General features: G+C 40.5%; 1 protein-coding gene across 1 annotated transcript in view; it reads right to left on the bottom strand.

Moving 5' to 3' along the window:
* Positions 1 to 18,182, bottom strand: part of LOC123454559 (zinc finger protein interacting with ribonucleoprotein K-like) — a 45,358-nt gene that overhangs the window by 13,707 nt on the left and 13,469 nt on the right. The window contains exons 2-3 of the mRNA XM_045133200.1: positions 4,419 to 4,580; positions 2,658 to 2,798 (exon numbers count right to left, since the gene is read on the bottom strand). Coding sequence (XP_044989135.1) covers positions 2,658 to 2,693 — 36 coding nt within the window. The 5' untranslated portion in view covers positions 2,694 to 2,798; positions 4,419 to 4,580. The remainder of the gene's footprint in view (positions 1 to 2,657; positions 2,799 to 4,418; positions 4,581 to 18,182) is intronic.

Below are 18,182 nucleotides of genomic sequence, written 5' to 3' on the forward strand. Positions count from 1 at the left end.
TCTTGTTGCTGATTTGCAGTTTAATCCCATTGTGGTCATATATAATATAAAGGATTATTTCAGTTTTCCTGTATTTGTTAAGATTTGCTTTGTGTCATAATATATGGTCTATTTTAGAGAATGTTCCATGTGCTTCTGAGAAAAATGTATATTCTGCAGCATTTGGATAGCACGTTCTGTAGATATCTGTAAGGTCCATTTGTTCCATGACATCATTTAATCCAGATGTCTCTCTGTTTATTTTTTTCCAGGATAACCTGTAAATTGATGACAGTTAGGTATTGAAATCCCCCACTATAATTGTGTTTGGTGTTGTCTGTTACCTTATGTCAAATAGTATTTGTTTGATAAAAATTTAAAAAAAAAAAAGAAATATTCAACCAATACAAGATTTAAAACCAACAGGGCAAACATCAAATTCTAGAGCTTCAAGTCCAGCTACTCTAGCTAGTGACAAATCTCCAAATCCAATAATTCTAACCAGCAATAAGTCTTTGGCATTCCAATTCTGCCCCTCCAGCTAGGCTACTCACAGTCCTGGAAAACTTCACTGGGACCAGCAGCTTTCCTTAGCAGCCATCTCATGGTCCTTACATCTCCACTGGGTCTCCAGTGCAAACCATGGTTCATCCTCATGTTCCCAAAGGGTCTCCATGCAGGCAGGCATCCAGCAAACCTGCTTCACACTGCCCATGGCCATTTCAAAACACAAGTCCATGTTGCAAACTAAGTGAGCCTCTTTATAGCATTTCTTATACTCCACGATACCAGGTAGGGTGCCAATTTGTTAATCTGGGGGGAACAAAGCAGACTTTGAAGAACAGGACACCCCTTGAACATTCAGGCCCCTTCAAAAGAGTTTACATTCTTCCTGTTGGCCCAACGCAGGTCAGCTGGCCCAATCTCAAAGGTTGTAATTTCTCAACTGCAGCTGAATGGGCAGCAATTCACCCAAATATTTTTCTTTTTTTTTCTGTGCCATATCCCTCTGCTCACACCAGTTCATTTCTATACAAAACAACCCTGCACATCTTCTTAGGATCCAGTCATAACAGCAAGGTTCCCACATAAACTGCTAGCCCAGTCCAGGCAAAGCTCTTTCTCACCCTCATAAGCCAAATCTCACAGTCCATAGTTCTTACTGCATTCAGATCTTTCAACTCTGACCAGAATAGTCCATCAAGCTGTACTTACAGCACTGCAAGGCGTCTCTTAGGCCAAGTTTTCAAATCCTTCCACATTCCTCTTGAAAATAACCTCCAAAAGGCTGAAGCCACACAGTCAGGTGTCTAGCAGCAATCCCACTCCCCGGTACCACTTTCCTGTTGCAATCAGGAGGTTCTTATTGCTGGTAGAAATCACCTAACCAAGAGTAGCTTCTGGGCAAAAGAGGTTTATTTTGGTTTACAGGCTCAAGGCGAAGCTCCACAATGGCAGGAAAAACAATGGCATGAGCAGAGGGTGGACATCACCGGGTGGCCACCATAAAGTGGGACAATAGAAACAGGAGAGTGTGCCAAACACTGCCATGGGGAAACTGGCTATAAAACCCATAAACCTGCCCCAAACAATAACACTGCCTCCTGAAGGTGTGAATTCCCAAATCTCTATCAGCTGGGAACCTAACATTCAGAACACCTAAGTTTATGGGGGGCACGAGAATCAGACCACCACAGCTGGTTTGTCGTGGCTTCTGTGCTACCACCTTACCTGGAAGTCCTGAAAAGATCCTTCACTCACTTTTTAAAGCCCTCTCATATCTCTTAAAAATTCTGATATCTTGGCCTGGCCTAAGTGATGGCCAATAACCTTCCTCTGCTGCTGACCTCCCTATGTTCCTGTTCTTTACACCCACAGCACTTACCTCACTTCCTTGAGGCTGCAAACATCTTCCTTGCATAAGTCTTTCCAAGTGATTTTCCCCTTGTAAACATGCTTTACCAATACATGACTTTTAAAAAGGACCAAACACAAGTAGCAAAAATATTTTTAACTATTTACATGAGAGTTCAGATGATTTTTCTAGAACCTTAAACTCAGAAATCACTACTACTCTCTGATTTTTTAAATGCCCTGAATGTCACTAAACTTCTAAGGTTTAAAATGAGGAATCTTAGGTCAGGTGTGGTGGCATATGCCTTCAATCCCAGCTCTCAGGAGGCAGGGGTTGGAGGATCACTGTGAGTTCAAGGCCAGCCTGAGACTACATAGTAAAATCCAGCTCAGCCTAGACTAGAGGTAAAACCCCACCTCCAAAAACAAAAACAAAAAAAGAGGAATCTTTTCTTATGTATAAATGTGATTTTTATGTACATGAAAATTGATTCAGAAAGGAACTTTTCTGCCATTATATGAGAGAGCTTCATGTGTTCCTGATGTCCAAGAAGTCCCAAATACTAACAAAGGTTGACCTGACCATGTGAACGCAGGAAAACAGGTATATATTACTGTGTTGTCACAGTTTTCTTCCTCCTACAGGCAAATAAGAACCAAGAAAGTCTGGTGTCATTGATGATGAGCACAAAGGGGCTGAATACTGGAAAGCATGGGGCCATCAGAACAGAGCTATTTACTACCCACTGGCCAAAATTTGCAATTAGGGTCACCCAAATAGTCAAAATTGTACAGACTGAATCAAAGGTAACAAAGGTACTCACCAGAATCAGAATAATGCATGTGGGCTCTTTCCTCATGGGACCATTTGGGTTTGGATACTCTGTAGCTGTGAATGTGCTGGACTCATTCCTTGTGTCTGTGCAGGGCAAAGACCGTGTGGCCACTGAGCCAGGCCATTACACCTAGGGTCATTAAGTACAAGATAAAATATATGACTGTGAAAAATATCTATCAGCCTGGAATTTTCCAGGAACAATACTTTTTATTGCTTTCTACATTGAGATTTTTCTTTGTCAGTGGTCCATTCACTATTACAAAGGAACATGACGTTTTCAAGAGGTGTGGGATCCAGCAGAGGAAACAGGAGAGCCAATGAACTTTACGGATCTAATCTTGAGCTGAATCCACCTTCAAATGCTGGGGCCCAGATTAATACCCTTAAATCCATTGAGAAGATAGACTATACTGAAAGAAACACCTGTGCCCACTCTGTGAAAATAGAAGGCAAATTTGCATCCAACATCATCTAGGAAATATTTCCATCCAAAAGTTGTTAATGTCTGAGATGTATATCTGTAGAGAAAAGGATCATGAAACTGGCAAAGACCAGTTGATTAAGAATTAAATCCGTGGGTCTCAAGTAGTGTCTAGTGAGCAGAGTAAAGTTACAGAGACAGAGAGGAAATATATTTCCCATGAAGTCTCTTGCAGTCCGAATGAGGAAGATAATCCCCATGTCTAAACTGGCAGAAGACATTTCATTGGTACAAGACACTGGTTTGAATGAAGTCAGAACAATAATGAGTTAAACAAATGAAAATAAATGTTCTACCATATCTATGTCCCTCAAGTTTCACCTCATACTATATCTACACCTATCTATATATATCTCACTTTATACTGACATAAAACATTTGCTCATTCATACAAAGTCATTGAGTGAAGATATCTATTGAAAACAGCCTCTATTTACTATCAAGGTGAATGGGTACAGAGTAGAGTTGTCCATGGCTACAGGGAAGAGTGAAGGGGATCTTCATGCACAGATGTTACATGTCCTCTATAAAGCATTCCACATGAAAGAGGCAAGAAGCAGAAACTGCATGGCCTATACTTCCTTATTTATTAAAATAGAAGTGTTTAAATATAAGAGTAAAGGTTAAATACTGTACTGAGTTGTAGAAATGATCTGATTAACATTTTGACCCAAAATATAAATATTTCCAAATAAATAAATAAATGTTTCATATGATTGTTGAAAATGAACAAAATTAGATATCATAGTTCATAATACTCACAATTAAGTTAAAATAGTGCCTCAATTGCCTACAGTTATAATTCTTAGAAGAAACATTTCAAATCACTTTAAAACACAGAGGCATATACATGCCAAGATCAGACATGTTGAGGGTAGTATGGCCTTACACCATAGGCATGTATGAAAGCATAAAAATACCTGAAAAGAAATATTACACTAGTGTCCACATTCATATTTTTTAAATTATATGAGATTAATAATTTAAGCATATTAAACATATGTTAATGTAACACTAAATAATACAGTAAAATGCAATACAAAAGAATGTACTTGTGAAATAAAATTGAAGTAAAAACTCAAGCAGTATACATTTGGGGACAATTTATACATGTAGTATAAAATTATTTCTAAGGAAATATCTCTTTCTAGTTTCTTTTTATTGAAATAATCTAGACAGTGTGAACAACTTTCATCCATTACTACCTTAATTACCAAGGGTATTATCACATGACATGCCATATCTGATGAGAAGAAAGCAAAATACCTGAAGAGCAATCATGCTGCCAAAATGTGGAGTCAAAAACACCCAAGGTGATGTTTAGGAAGATGGAGAAGAGACACACATCACTGTCCTACTACTCCATTAATGTGGAAGAAAACATCTGATCGGTTGTGTCAAAAAGCAAGGATCACGGTGTGCAGCAGACTGTGAAAGACTAGATAAAATACACATACATTGAATATTAGATACATGAAGGAAGTAACAGACTGTAACCTAGAACACTAAGTTACAATAGCAGTAAGGAAGGAAAGTAGCACCTTCCTCCAGTGTAGTTGTTAAAGCAGGTAAGAAAAGGAAAATTCACAGAAGCAAGACAACAAAAAAATGAAATTTGGGGGCTGCAGGAATGGCTTAGCAGTTAGGGTGCTTGCCTGCAAAGCCAAAGGATATAGGTTCAATTCCCCACACTCATATAAATCAAATGCACTGGATAGCATATGTGTCTGGAGTTCATTTGTAGTTGCTGGAGGCCCTGGAATGCCCATTCTCTCTCCCTCTCTCTCTCTCTCTCTCTCTCTCTCTCTCTCTCTCTCTCTCTCTCTCTGTCTGTCTCTCTCTCTCTCCCTCTCCCTCTCTTTCTCTCTCTTTTTTCTGTCAAATAACTAAATAAATAAAGATGAAATATTTTTAAATGAAGTTTTGGTTGTCAGACCTATAAGTAGTGTGCTGGAGGCCCTGGGAACCCATCCAGTGGTGTGGCTTCAGGGTACTACCAAGGCCAACGAGGAAGCAGATCCTGAAAGGGTCACTGCAACCAAACCATTCAGCAGGGGAGAGTAGGAGATTCTTCACAAGTGGTCTCAACACTGCAGCATCACACGTGCACCCATTGTAAGAGGATGAGGCTGGGAGAACAACATGAATGTGCTAGAAGGGCAGGCCTGCCTGAAAGCCAGTGGAACAAGCATACTCACATTCAGATTGCAAATGCAGGCAGTTTCCTCGGGAAAATGAAAATATCCAGCACAAAGATATATACAAGTGTAGGTAGGACCACATCAGAGCTTCAGACATTGAAATCTTTGCAGGAAAATCAGAATCACAAAACACACTCAGAAACCAGGACCTGGCTGAGAGGGAAGTACTCTGAAGTACACCCCATGGTGAGGGCTGGAACTCAGGGAGAGCTAATGTCTACATCGACAATGCAGAAATCCAGCCCCGATGACAGTCTGTTCGAATTCACTGAGACATTGCATACTGGACAATTCAGAGACATAAGCAGGAGGCTCTCCCACAAATAGAGTTAAATCTCTAAGACAATTCAGGGAGGGGATAGGCATTTTATAAAGCTATCAGCAAGGAAGATATATTAACTACTCCTAGAATAGTTTTATTTTACTTCTTTTTTTTGTTGTTTATTTTTATTTATTTATTTGAGAGCTACAGACAGAGAGAGAAAGACAGAGAGAGTGCACTAGGGCCTCCAGCCACTGCAAACAAATTCCAGATGCATGTGGCCCCTTGTGCATCTGGCTAACATGGGCCCTGGGGAATCAAGCCTCAAACCGGGGTCCTTAGGCTTCACAGGCAAGCGCTTAACCACTAAGCCATCTCTCTAGCCCTTTCTTCAAATTTTTTTAAATCTTTGCTCTTAGAAAACTATTCTATTGCTTTGTTTCAGAGTGGTTTCAAGTTAGCCCAGGATGACCTGTAAGTCATTCTATAGTCAGAGGCTGTCCTCGGCTCACAGCAATCCTCCTACCTCAACTTCCTGAGAGCATCAGCACACCTGGATGTTTTTTTTTTTTTTTTTTATGTTGCTCTGCTAGGTTTTATGATTGTTCTGTCTGTTTCTACACCTATTCTATTGTGCGCTCTCTCTTTTCTAAAATCCATATTCTCTGCTTGTCATTCCTACTTCATTTTCTCTTTTCTTTTCCCCCATCACTTTTCTATATATTTCTTCCTTTAATGTTACTGTTATTATTACTAAGAAGATGTTTTGTATGGCTACATCATGTGTCGGTACCTTCTCTTCCCTCATCCCTGTCCCATTCCATTGGGGAGACTCCTCAGTGGAGTTGTAGGTATACCCCCATGGAGTTGTGGTTTATGCATTGTGAGATCAGTAGTCAGTTATTTTTGGTGGGGAGGGAATGTCTCTGGGCATGATGTCTCAACTTGTGGCTCATACAATCTTTCCACCCCCTCTTGTGCAAAATTTCCTGACCTGTGGTGGGTGAGCTTTAAGTCTACTTCAATATGAACTCCTTTTTTAGTGTTCAAAAGAATAAAGATTTTTTCAAATAAGAAGTAAAAAAAAGCAGAGTGAATGGACTCCTGTGGGAGGAAGGGGATTCCAGATTTGGAAAATCTGCAGTCCCAAGGAGAAGTGGACCTTTATCAAATAAGGGAAGCCTGCCCATCCAGAGTCCATGAACAGTCAGCTTAAATGAATGTGAAGACTCTGGTTGGTCTATAATGCACTCAGTACTATGCAGGACCCAGAAATCTTGCCAATCCAGCTCAACAAATCAACCTGCCTGTGGGAAAAATTCACCCAGGCTGGGAAAGGGGAGGAAGTGAGATAACCCTCTTCACCATTTTGGGTTAAAATATAGCCACCTCCCAAAGACCTCTTTCCCCATATATCAGCCTAGCCAAGAAAACTGCTTACATCCTATAGTGTTTCAATCCTCCCTCTCAGAAGCCACCTTAACAACTATTAGGGAAATGGGATGATGACCACTCTTAACTGCTTCCTGCTGATAAGAGGGCAATGTTGGGCCACAGCAATCGGGGTTCCCCCTGGAGGGAGGGCTGTCTAAGGGCTCATGGTACAACACTCTGGCCTGGTGGACAGCTTCTGCATTACCAGAGTGTCTGTTTGTACTTTTGGCTATGTAATTATACCGGAAACACATATAAAGGCATACTAAGGATTGAAATTCATCTCAAGGTGTGAGATGTTTAATATTGTGAGGTAAGGAATCTTTCTAACCATATTAAAAGTGGCAAGAGATCATCTTTAGGGTTCCCATTCTTATAAACTTTCAGGCTTTAGAGGGCGATTAAGGGCAACCAGGTAGATAGGATTAGATTGTTGGGGGACCATCTGAGTGTGGGCTGACTGTAAATGAGAGGAGACAAAGATAAAAAAGTTGAGTACACAGGACCAAAGATAACCAGAATTACTATTAGGATGATCATAAGTATAATTGGTTTCTACCATGAAAATTCTGAAATCTACTGTCAAAACTGGTCACCAAATGGCACAATGTTGTCTGACATGGTCTGATTCTGTTCTTGGGATATTGTAAAGGGGATGAGACATTAGCAGAATTATCAGAAGTATATACACAAGGAGATAGAGAGGTGGTTTAACGGTTAAAGCACTGGCCTGTGAAGCCAGATGAATATTTCTGAATTCAGTGAGAAATGACCCTTTGAAACTATATAGTACATACAAAGCCAAATCCTCCCTGATTTAATGTTTCCTGATGTCATTCTACACCACTATCATTCCAGAATCTTTCACAATCTCTGAACAAAGACATGGAAATCACAGTATTCACTCTGAAGATTTCACACTTTAGATACTTGCCCAGTAGTGATATTATGTGTCTGAGTTCCAAGCTCTGAGTAGTAGTCTGGGAATCTGTGTAAGAGTTGTTCAAATGCATTTTACTTTTGTTATTTTACTTTATTTTATTGTGTGTATGTGGTGCTAAACAGCACTGGTAATGATAAGCTCTAAACGTTCATGAACAGAAGAGGGCTAGCTAGCACAGATCTCTAGAAGAACTGAAATAATAATCTCACTTTCTAATGAAGGTGAATTCCACTGATCTGTACATTTTGTGCCAGTAACATGTTGTTTTAGTTACTATGGCTTTGTAGTATATCTTAAAATCATGTATGGTAATCCAGACTTATTGCTTTTGTGGAGGATATGTTTGGGTATCCAAGACATTCTGTCCTTCCATATGATTTATTTTTATTTTTATTTATTTATTTGAGAGCGACAGAGAGAAAGAGGCAGAGAGAGAGAGAGAGAGAGAGAGAGAGAGAGAGAAGAGGGGAGGGGAGGGGAGGGGAGGGGAGGGGAGGGGAGGGGAGGGGAGGGGAGGGGAGGGGAGGGGAGGGGAGGGGAGGGGAGGGGAGGGGAGGGGAGGGGAGGGGAGGGGAGGGGAGGGGAGGGGAGGGGAGGGGAGGGGAGGGGAGGGGAGGGGAGGGGAGGGGAGGGGAGGGGAGGGGAGGGGAGGGGAGGGGAGGGGAGGGGAGGGGAGGGGAGGGGAGGGGAGGGGAGGAGAGGAGAGGAGAGGAGAGGAGAGGAGAGGAGAGGAGAGGAGAGGAGAGGAGAGGAGAGGAGAGGAGAGGAGAGGAGAGGAGAGGAGAGGAGAGGAGAGGAGAGGAGAGGAGAGGAGAGGAGAGGAGAGGAGAGGAGAGGAGAGGAGAGGAGAGGAGAGGAGAGGAGAGGAGAGGAGAGAAGAGAAGAGAAGAGAAGAGAAGAGAAGAGAAGAGAAGAGAAGAGAAGAGAAGAGAAGAGAAGAGAGAGAGAATGGGCGTGCCAGGGCTTTTAGCCACTGCAAACGAACTCCAGACACGTGCGCGCCCTTGTGCATCTGTCTAACGTGGGTCCTGGGGAATCGAGCCTTGAACTGGGGTCCTTAGGCTTCACAGGCAAGTGCTTAACCGCTAAGCCATCTCTCCAGCCCCCATATTAATATTTTCATATGAATATCTTCCATATAAATTTTTCTATCTCTGTGAAGAATGTTGTGGGGATTTTTATTGGAATTGCTAGAATCTAAGTTATAGTTTTTGGTAGGATGACCATTATCACAATATTAATTCTTCTAATTCATGAGAATGAGGGATCTTTCCACCTTCTTATACCTGCCTCAGTTTCTTTCCTCAATGTTTGTATGTTTTCATTGTACAGGTCTTTCATTTCCATTCTTAATTATATTCTAAGGTATTTAATTTTGGTGGCAATTGAAAATGGGATAGCATCATTTCTCTCTTTCTCTGTATGTTTATCTTTGGCTTATAGGAAAGATACTGATTTGTATGTATTGATTTTGTATCCTGCCACTTTACTTAAAGAATTTGTCACTTTTAGAAGGTTTTTGGAAGAGTCTTTTGGGTCACTTATAATATAAAACCATGTAATCTCCAAAATAGGGCTAGTGTGAATTCTTCCTTACCGATTTGTATCCCTTTAATTTGCTTCTCCTGCCTAATTGCTTGAGCTAAAACTTCAAGTACTATGTTGAAAAACAATGGTGAAAATGGTCATTTCTATCTCGTTCCAGTCTTTAATGGGAATGCTTCAAGTTTTTCCCCATTTAGTGTGATCTGGGCCTTAGGTGCTTTACAAGTAGCCTTTATTATATTGAGATATGGTCCCTCCATACCAAGTCTCTCCAGTGTATTGACCATGAAGGGATGTTGCACTTTGTTGAGGGCCTTTTTCTGCATCTATTGAAATAATCATGTGATTCTTGTGCTTATGTTTATTTCTGTGGTGAATTATATCAATAAATTTCTGTATGTTGCACCATGCCTGCATCCTTGGAATGAAACCTACTTGAATGAGGTGGATGATGCTTTTGAAGTGTTTTTGAATTCGGTTTGCAAAGATTTTATTCAGCATTTTTGCATCTAATTTCATTAGGGATATCAGTCTATAATTTTCTATTTTTGTTGGATCTCTGTCTGGTTTAGGTATGAGAGTAATGATGGCTTCATCAAAGGAGTTTGGGAGCATTCCATCTTTTTCAATTGTGCAAAATAATTGGGGTAGAAGTGCTTTTAGTACTTGGTTGAAGGGCTGGTAGGACTCAGCAATGAATCCATCAAAAAGACTTTTTTTGTTGGGAGAGTTTTTGATTACTTTTTCAATTTCATTAGAAGTAACAGGTTTGTTTAGGAAGTCTCTCTGTTCTGGATGCAGTTTTGGAAGGTGATACAAGCTAAGGACTTTATCCATTTCCACCAGGTTTTCCAATTTTGCAGAATACAGGTTTTTGAAATATGTCCTCAAGCTTCTTCCAATTTCATTGGTATCAGTTGTTATGTCTCCATTTTCATTTTTATTTATTTGAGCCTTCTCTTTCTTCTCTTGATAAAATTGGCCAGTGGTTTATCAATCCTATTTATTTATTTTGAAGAACCAGCTCTTCATTTCATTAGTCTTTTTAATTGTTTTCTTTATCTCCAGCTCATTGATTTCAGCTTTCATCTTGAAACTTTCTTTCCAACTGGAACTTTCAGGTTTAGACTGTTCTTAACTTTCCAGCACCTTCAAATGATATTTAAAATTTTTATTTGAAATCTATGTTATTGTAATGTAAGCATTTAATGCTATGAACTTCCCTCTTAAAACTGCCTCCATTGTCTACTATAAGTTTTGTTATATTGTGTTTTCATTGTTATTCAATTTGATAAATTCATGTATTTATGATTTCTTCAACAGTCCAATCATTGTTTAGTAGTAAGTTGTTCAGCCTCCAGGAGTTGATGTGTTTTCTGTTGTTACTGTTGTTGATTTCTAGTTTTAATGCATTGTGGTTGGATATAATGCAAGGAATTATGTCAATTTTTCTGAATTTGTGGAGATGTGCTTTATGCCCTAACATATGGTCTATTTTGGAGAAGGCTCCATGAGATTCTGTGAAGAATGTACCTTTGGTCAAATTAGGATGGAAAGTTCTACAGGTGCCTGTTAAGTCCATTTCATGTATGGTGTTGTTTAGCTCCTTTGTTTCTCTGGTGATTTTCTACTTAAAGGATCTTTCTGTTTACAATAGTTCAGTGTTAAAGTTTCCTACTATAATTGTACTGGGATTTACATCTGTCTCATTGTCTAGTAAATTTTGCTTTATAAAATTAGGTGCCCTTGTGTTTAGTATATATAAGTTTATGGTTGTAATGTCTTCTTATTGAACTGTTCCTTTAATAAGTATGAGGTGGCCTTCTTTATCTCCTTTATTCACAATATACAAAGGCAATCCCATCAGAATTACATCAGATTTCTCCTTTGAGTTCCCTGAAAGCCAGAAGAGCTTGGAATGGAAAAATTCAAAATCTGGAAAACTATGGCATCCATCCCAAGCTACTCTACCCAGCAAAAGTCTCCCTAATAATAGGTGGTAAAAGAAAAACTTTCATTAAAAAAGGCAACTCTACGATTATGTGAACACAAAACCAAACCTACAGAGAATACTTGAGGGAAAACTCCACACATAATAGTCAAACAACCAATCTCAAGAGCCAACAAGATGAGAATAACAAAAACAGACCAGATTCAAAATACTACAAAACACACAAAAGCACCAAAGCACACAAAACACCTCATCATGGCAGGGATTAATTCAAACCTCACAGTAATAACCTTAAACATTAATGGTCTTGACAAACCCATCAAAACACACAGGTTATCAGGATGGATCAAAAAACTGGACTCTTGGGCTGGAGAGATGACTTAGTGGTGAAGCACTTGCCTGTGAAGCCTAAAGACCTTGGTTTGAGGCTCGATTCCCCAGAACCCATGTTAGCCAGATGCACAAGGGGGAGCACACGTATCTGGAGTTTGTTTGCAGTGGCTGGAAGCCCTGGTGCTCCCATCCCCTCCTCCTCTCTCTCTCTCTCTCTCTCTCTCTCTCTCTCTCTCTCTCTCTCTCGCTCTCAAATAAATAAATAAAACTAAACAAAAAAATTTTTTTTTAACTATGCCCTATCTGCTGTCTTCAAGAAACCCACCTCACCACTAAAGATAAGATATCTCCTCAGGTTGAAAATATAGGTTTCAGTTTGTTTTATGAATCTCTCCTTCTCCTCTTCTCCTCATTTTTGTCACAGTTCTGTTTCTATTGCCTATTGTTTACTCACTTACTAGCAGAGAGAGAGAGAAAGGGAGAGAGAATGGGCATGCCAGGGCCTCTAGCCATTGAAAACAAACCCCAGATTCATATGCCACTTTGTACATCTGGATTTATATGGATACTGGGGAATTAAACCCAGGTCAATAGGCTTTTCAGGAAAGTGACTTAATCACTACGCAATCTCTCCAGCCCTCTCTTTCTCTCTTACCAGCCAAGGTAGTAAAACTGCTTCTCTCAATGGTAACCCTTCTTCAATATATCACATTCACCCACAGGTTCTGTTTTAATATATATGCCAGGTTATTGATGAAAGAATGAATAAATTCACCTTCTTCCTTTTCATAATGTATTGGTAATTGCTGACCATGTGATAAAAATTATTTCTTAGCCAGGCATGGTGGCACATACCTTTAATCCCAGCACTTAGGAAGCAGAGATAGGAAGATCACCATGAATTTGAGGCCACCCTGAGATTACATAGTGAATTCCAGGTCAGCCTGGACTAGGGCAAGAACCTACCTCAAAAACAAAAACAATTAAAAAAAATGATTTCTAGTAAGTCATACCCTTCCACTAACCACCTCTCATTCTTTGTCATGAGTCTAGCTTGTTTACCATAAGTGACATCTTTTCCATTCCTACTAAAGAGTTAATAGCCTTCCCTTAACAATTGTGGGAACTAGGGATGGAGAGATGGCTTAGCGGTTAAGTGCTTGCCTAAGAAGCCTAAGGACCCTGGTTTGAGGCTCGATTCCCCAGGACCCATGTTAGCCAGATGCACAAGGGGGCACACATGTCTGGAGTTTGTTTGCAGTGTCTGGAGGCCCTGGCATGCCCATTCTCTCTCTATCTTCCTCTTTCTCTCTCTGTCTGTCACTCTCAAATAAATAAATAAAAGTAAACAAAAAAAATTGAGGAAACTAAAGAGCTAATAACTATCCCTGCCTGAGAGATTACTTAGTAGTTAAGGCACTTGCCTGCAAAGCCAAAGGACCTCAGTGCCATTCCCCAGGACCCATGTAAGCCAGATGCACAAGGTGACACCTGCATTTGGAGTTCATTTGCAGTGGCTGGAGGCCCTGGCATGCCCTCTCTACCCCCCCTCTCTCTTTCACCCTCTCCCTCATTCTCTCTTTCAAATAAATAAATAGAAATAAAATATTAAAAAAATAACTATCACTAAAACTAGCAGGCAATAAAGAAGCAACTGACGTGTTTGACCTCATTAAGTTTTACACCTTCCCTGATAGATGTATTCCCCTTAGCCTAGATGACATTGAGGGACCAGGGACCATCTAAGTATCTTCTCTTAGACATTCTAGGTTGAAGAAGCCTATGCTGAACAAGGACACAAACAGCTACAATTGTCTTATCAACTGCACCTAGTACAGTCTGTTTCTTAGGATCCTCCATAGAAGTTTGAATCCCATCCTGGCTCAGTGCATCAGCCTTCATCCCACGGGAAGGCTGCTGCCCCTCTCTGTGCCTCTCAATAAACAAGTCTGTCTGTAGAAATCAAGTCTGATGTTATCTTTTGATTTTCTCTCATACTTTCCTTACACCTACATATAAATTCTTCTCTTCGTTTCATTTAGCAAGATGTCTTCCTCAAAGTTTCCTGAGCCTTGGAGGGTTTGTTTGAGGTCTGAAAAGCTTCTTATTTTCAGCTTTGATGGGTTTTGAGAACCCTTAGAATCTACCATCATCTCCATAGAGAAGGTTCTCTAGCTAGCAGTAATAGCATCAGTTATATTCCATCCATCATGCCCTCTGGAGGGGTGATAGAAATGACTTATCCACGGCTAAGCAGTGGGCTTTCTCCTTGTCATTTTGATGAGTCTTGGGTCTCCCCACTTTCTTTTCTTTTCTTTTCTTTTCTTTTTTTTTTTTTTTTTGGTTTCTCGAGGTAAGGTCTCACACTTGCTCAGGCTGGAATTCACTATGGAGTCTCAGGGTGGCCTCTAACTCTCGGCAATCCTACTACCTCTGCCTCCCGAGTGCTGGAATTAAAGGCATGCGCCACCACGCCCGGCTCCCCACTTTCTTTTACATCTTTACAAAGAAGGTTTTCTAACCAAACATGAGGTCAGAATTAGTCAAAAGGCATAAACATATACACTTATGGGGCTTTTCTTTTTTTTTCAAAGCAGGGATTCACTGTAGCCTAGGCTGGCCTGGCATTCACTATGTAGTCTTAGGGTGGCCTCAAACTAGGGGTGATCCTCCTACCTCTGCTTCCTGAGTACTGTAATTAAAGGCATGCACAACAGCACCCAGATTTTATTATGCTTTTTAATGGATATAGTATCTTCATTTAGTCAAAGAGCAGTGGATAGTTCCCTCTTTGACATTCTCTAAACCATGGCTTTGTTGTTATTTTTTGCTCTGTTTGTTCATTTTTTAAATTAATTTTGTACTCAGTGAATACAGTCAAGTTGGTACCATTCTTAGCATCCTCCTTGTCCTCCCCCCTTCCACAGGGACCCTCCTTGTTGGGGTATATGGGTCATGTATTGTGGGGTTAGCCATCAGTTTTTGAGGAGGAAATGTATCATGACCCAATGTGGGGCTCTGACATTCTTTTTGCCCCCTCATCTGCAAATTTCCCTGAGCCAGGTTGGGTTCATTTTAGGTCTGCTTCAGTGATGAGGTCTTGGGAGCCTCTGTGTATCTGGATATCTTATCTGGTAGGGGCTGATTGTTCTCTGTGTCTATCTCCTTCACCATTGTGCTGGTTCCAGGTTCTCCAAGAAAAAAAGCACTCTTGCTTGTTTCCCCAATTATTCTTACTTTCAGCTGGGGCCCTTTATAGGGTGGTTCTGTCCTTAGGATCTGTGTCTGTCTGAAAAAGAGAAGCAGATTCTCTGATGGAAAGTAAAGTTAGCACCAGATAAATGTGATAACCATTATGTTTTAGAGAGATTTTAATAGCTGTAGGCCCACTTGTAACCTACGATTGGTGGAAGCTTGATCATGGAGAGCGGGCTCATGTTTGGATATGGTTCAGACTTGATTCCCACCTTCAGTTATGTGTTCCATTCCATTGAGCAGACCAGTTAGCCAAGTAAAGAGCAACTGGTTTCCCACTATGGCTATGTACCACTGTTGCACTTGTCTGAGCATCATGTCAATGTTGTTTGCTGCTAAGTAGGTTAGACCATGAGTTGCTTGGACAGATATTGGTCATTTTCCTCCAGTTCCACATGTAGCACTTTCTGGTACTAGATGTGTTGACTGTCTTGGAACTGACTCTCTTCCAGCTTTCAACCATGTCTCTTCATGTTATGTGCCAACAGCATATGGTGTCTTCAGCAGTAGGGTCTTACCACTAACCTTTGGTGGGTCATCAAGCACACTGACAGAAATCTGTCTTCTTTGGGCAAATCTTCTAGGTCTCTCTGATCAATAGTTCATTGTGGATGTTAGCCTGCTAGTACTTGGACTTACAGGTCAGTGCCCAAGATGAGAAGGAAGAAAAAGATAAGTGATATAAAAGAGAAGGAGAGATAAAAGAGAAGAGGGAGAGAGAGAGGAAAAAAAAAAACAGAAACAGGAGAAGATTAAGGTCAGTTTCATCATTCCCTCTCCAGAGCCTTGTGATACAGGTGTTCCCTCTAAGTGCCTTGTGAAGTTTCAACCATTTGGTCTGTTTCTCATGATGTAGAGTTGTATGGGACCATTGCAGTTTGGGTCCAGTTTTGTGTCCCCCCACCCCCTTCCTTACTCTCCCTTCCCTCCTCACCCTCCCTATTGTCCAGTATGTCAACTTCTTGGGTAGATTCTGGTTAGGAGCTGTAAATAAGTGAGACTATGTGGCAATTACCTTTCTCTGATTGGGCGAGTTCACTGAGAATGACCTGTTCCAGGTTCAACCATTTTTCTTCAAATTTCATTGTGTTGTTTTTCCTTACTGCTATGTAGAATTCCACCATGTAGTTATCTTAGTTATTTATTCATGTACTGATGGATATCTGGGTTGATTCCAGCTCTTAGCTATTATAAATTGAACAGCTATAAACATGGTTGAGAAAATTTCTCTGAACTGAGACATGGAGTTTTAAAGGTACATGCCCAGTAAGGGTATAACTGGGTCTGTTGGTAACTTGATAGTCAGCTTTTTTTAGGCATCTCTACATTGCTTTCCAAAGTGGTTGTACCATCTTACACTCCTACCAATGGTGGATGAGGGTTCCTATTTCTAGACATCCTTGCCAGCATTTATTTTCATTTGATGCTTGCTATCCTTACTGGGGTAAGGCAGAATCTCATTGTTGTTTTAATTTGCATTACCCAGATGATTAGGGATGATGAACATTATTTAAGTCTGTGTTTGCCATTTGTATTTCTTCCTCTGAGAATGGCCAGTCCAGTACTTTGTCCCATTTTGTGAGTGGGTTGTTTGACTTTTTATTGTTTAGGTTTTTGAGTTCTATGTAGATTCTAGAGATTAGGCCTCTGTCAGTTGAATATACAGCAAATATTTTCTCCCATTCTGAAATTCATTCAGGAATCCTTTAGAACACCAAACAGACAAAACCTGGAAAGAACCTCTCCTCAACATATTATACTTAAACTACCAAACATACAAACCAAAGAAAATATATTCAAGGCAGTTAGAGAGAAAAATCAAGTTACCTACAAAGGCAAGCCCATCAGGATCACAGCAGATTACTCAACACAAACTTTAAAAGCCAGAAGGTCTTGGAGTGATGTATTCCAAGTTCTGAAAGATAATAACTGTCAACCAAGGTTGCTTTATCCTGCAAAGCTATCCATTCAAATAGATGGAGAAATAAGGACATTCCACAACAAAAGCAAGCTAAAGGAATATTTGAAGACAAAACCAGCTCCACAGAAAATATTTGAAATAATCCTCCATGCTAAAGAGAAAGAAAAGCACACATATAAGGAACCTGAAAAAAAAAAATACTCAAATACTAGTTAATACAAGAGAGCAAAGGTGGGCTGGAAAGATGGCTTAGCGGTTAAGCGCTTGCCTGTGAAGTCTAAGGACCCCAGTTCGAGGCTCAATTCCCCAGGACCCATGTCAGCCAGATGCACAAGGGGGCACATGTGTCTGGAGTTTGTTTGCAGTGGCTGGAAGCCCTGGTGTGCCCACTCTCCTCTCTCTCACTGTCTCTTTCTCTCTCTGTCTGTCACTCTCAAATAAGTAAATAAAAATTTTTAAAAAACAATAATAAAATAATAATAATAAATTTAAAAAAGACAGCAAAGGTAAAACCAGAAGAACTATAAAAAATGTCAAAAATAAATACATAGCTTTCAATAATATCTCTTAATATTAATGGCCTCAAGGCCCCCAATCAAAAGACATAGGTTTGCAGACTGGGTTAAATAGCAGGACCCTGCAGTTTGTTGCCTCCAAGAAACTCACCTTTCTGCAAAGGATGGGCACTATGTTAGGGTGAAAGGTTGGAAAATGGTGTTTCAATCAAATGGGCCTAGAAAACAAGGAGAGATTGCAATGCTAATATTTGACAAGGTAGACTTCAGTCCAACATTAGTTAGTTCCTGGAAGCAACCCCTCTCACTGCTCCTAACTCCAATAAATGCATTGCTTCACCAAAACCTGTTTTGGTGCAACTGTGCTTTAGTCTGTCCTGTGGACCCTATCTGGGGTGAACAGTAGTGTTGTCTACCCAGGGGAAGCGTTCATGTGATACTTGGTGCCCAAACAAGGACACAGCATAACCAAAGATGAGTCACTGGATGACCAAACTATGAGTGTGCAACTTGAGCCTGAGGGTGGAGCATCTGTGGGGAAATCTTGAGGTGGCTGTCCTCCCAGTGCATCTCCGTGTGTGTGGTGTGCCTTCTGGCAGCGATAGTGGTTGCACGGGTCTTGTTTTGGGTAGTGACACTGCAGCTAAGGCTGGGCCATGAGGAGGTGTAG

The sequence above is a fragment of the Jaculus jaculus genome, chromosome 14, assembly GCF_020740685.1.
Source record: "Jaculus jaculus isolate mJacJac1 chromosome 14, mJacJac1.mat.Y.cur, whole genome shotgun sequence".
Classification (NCBI taxonomy): domain Eukaryota; kingdom Metazoa; phylum Chordata; class Mammalia; order Rodentia; family Dipodidae; genus Jaculus; species Jaculus jaculus.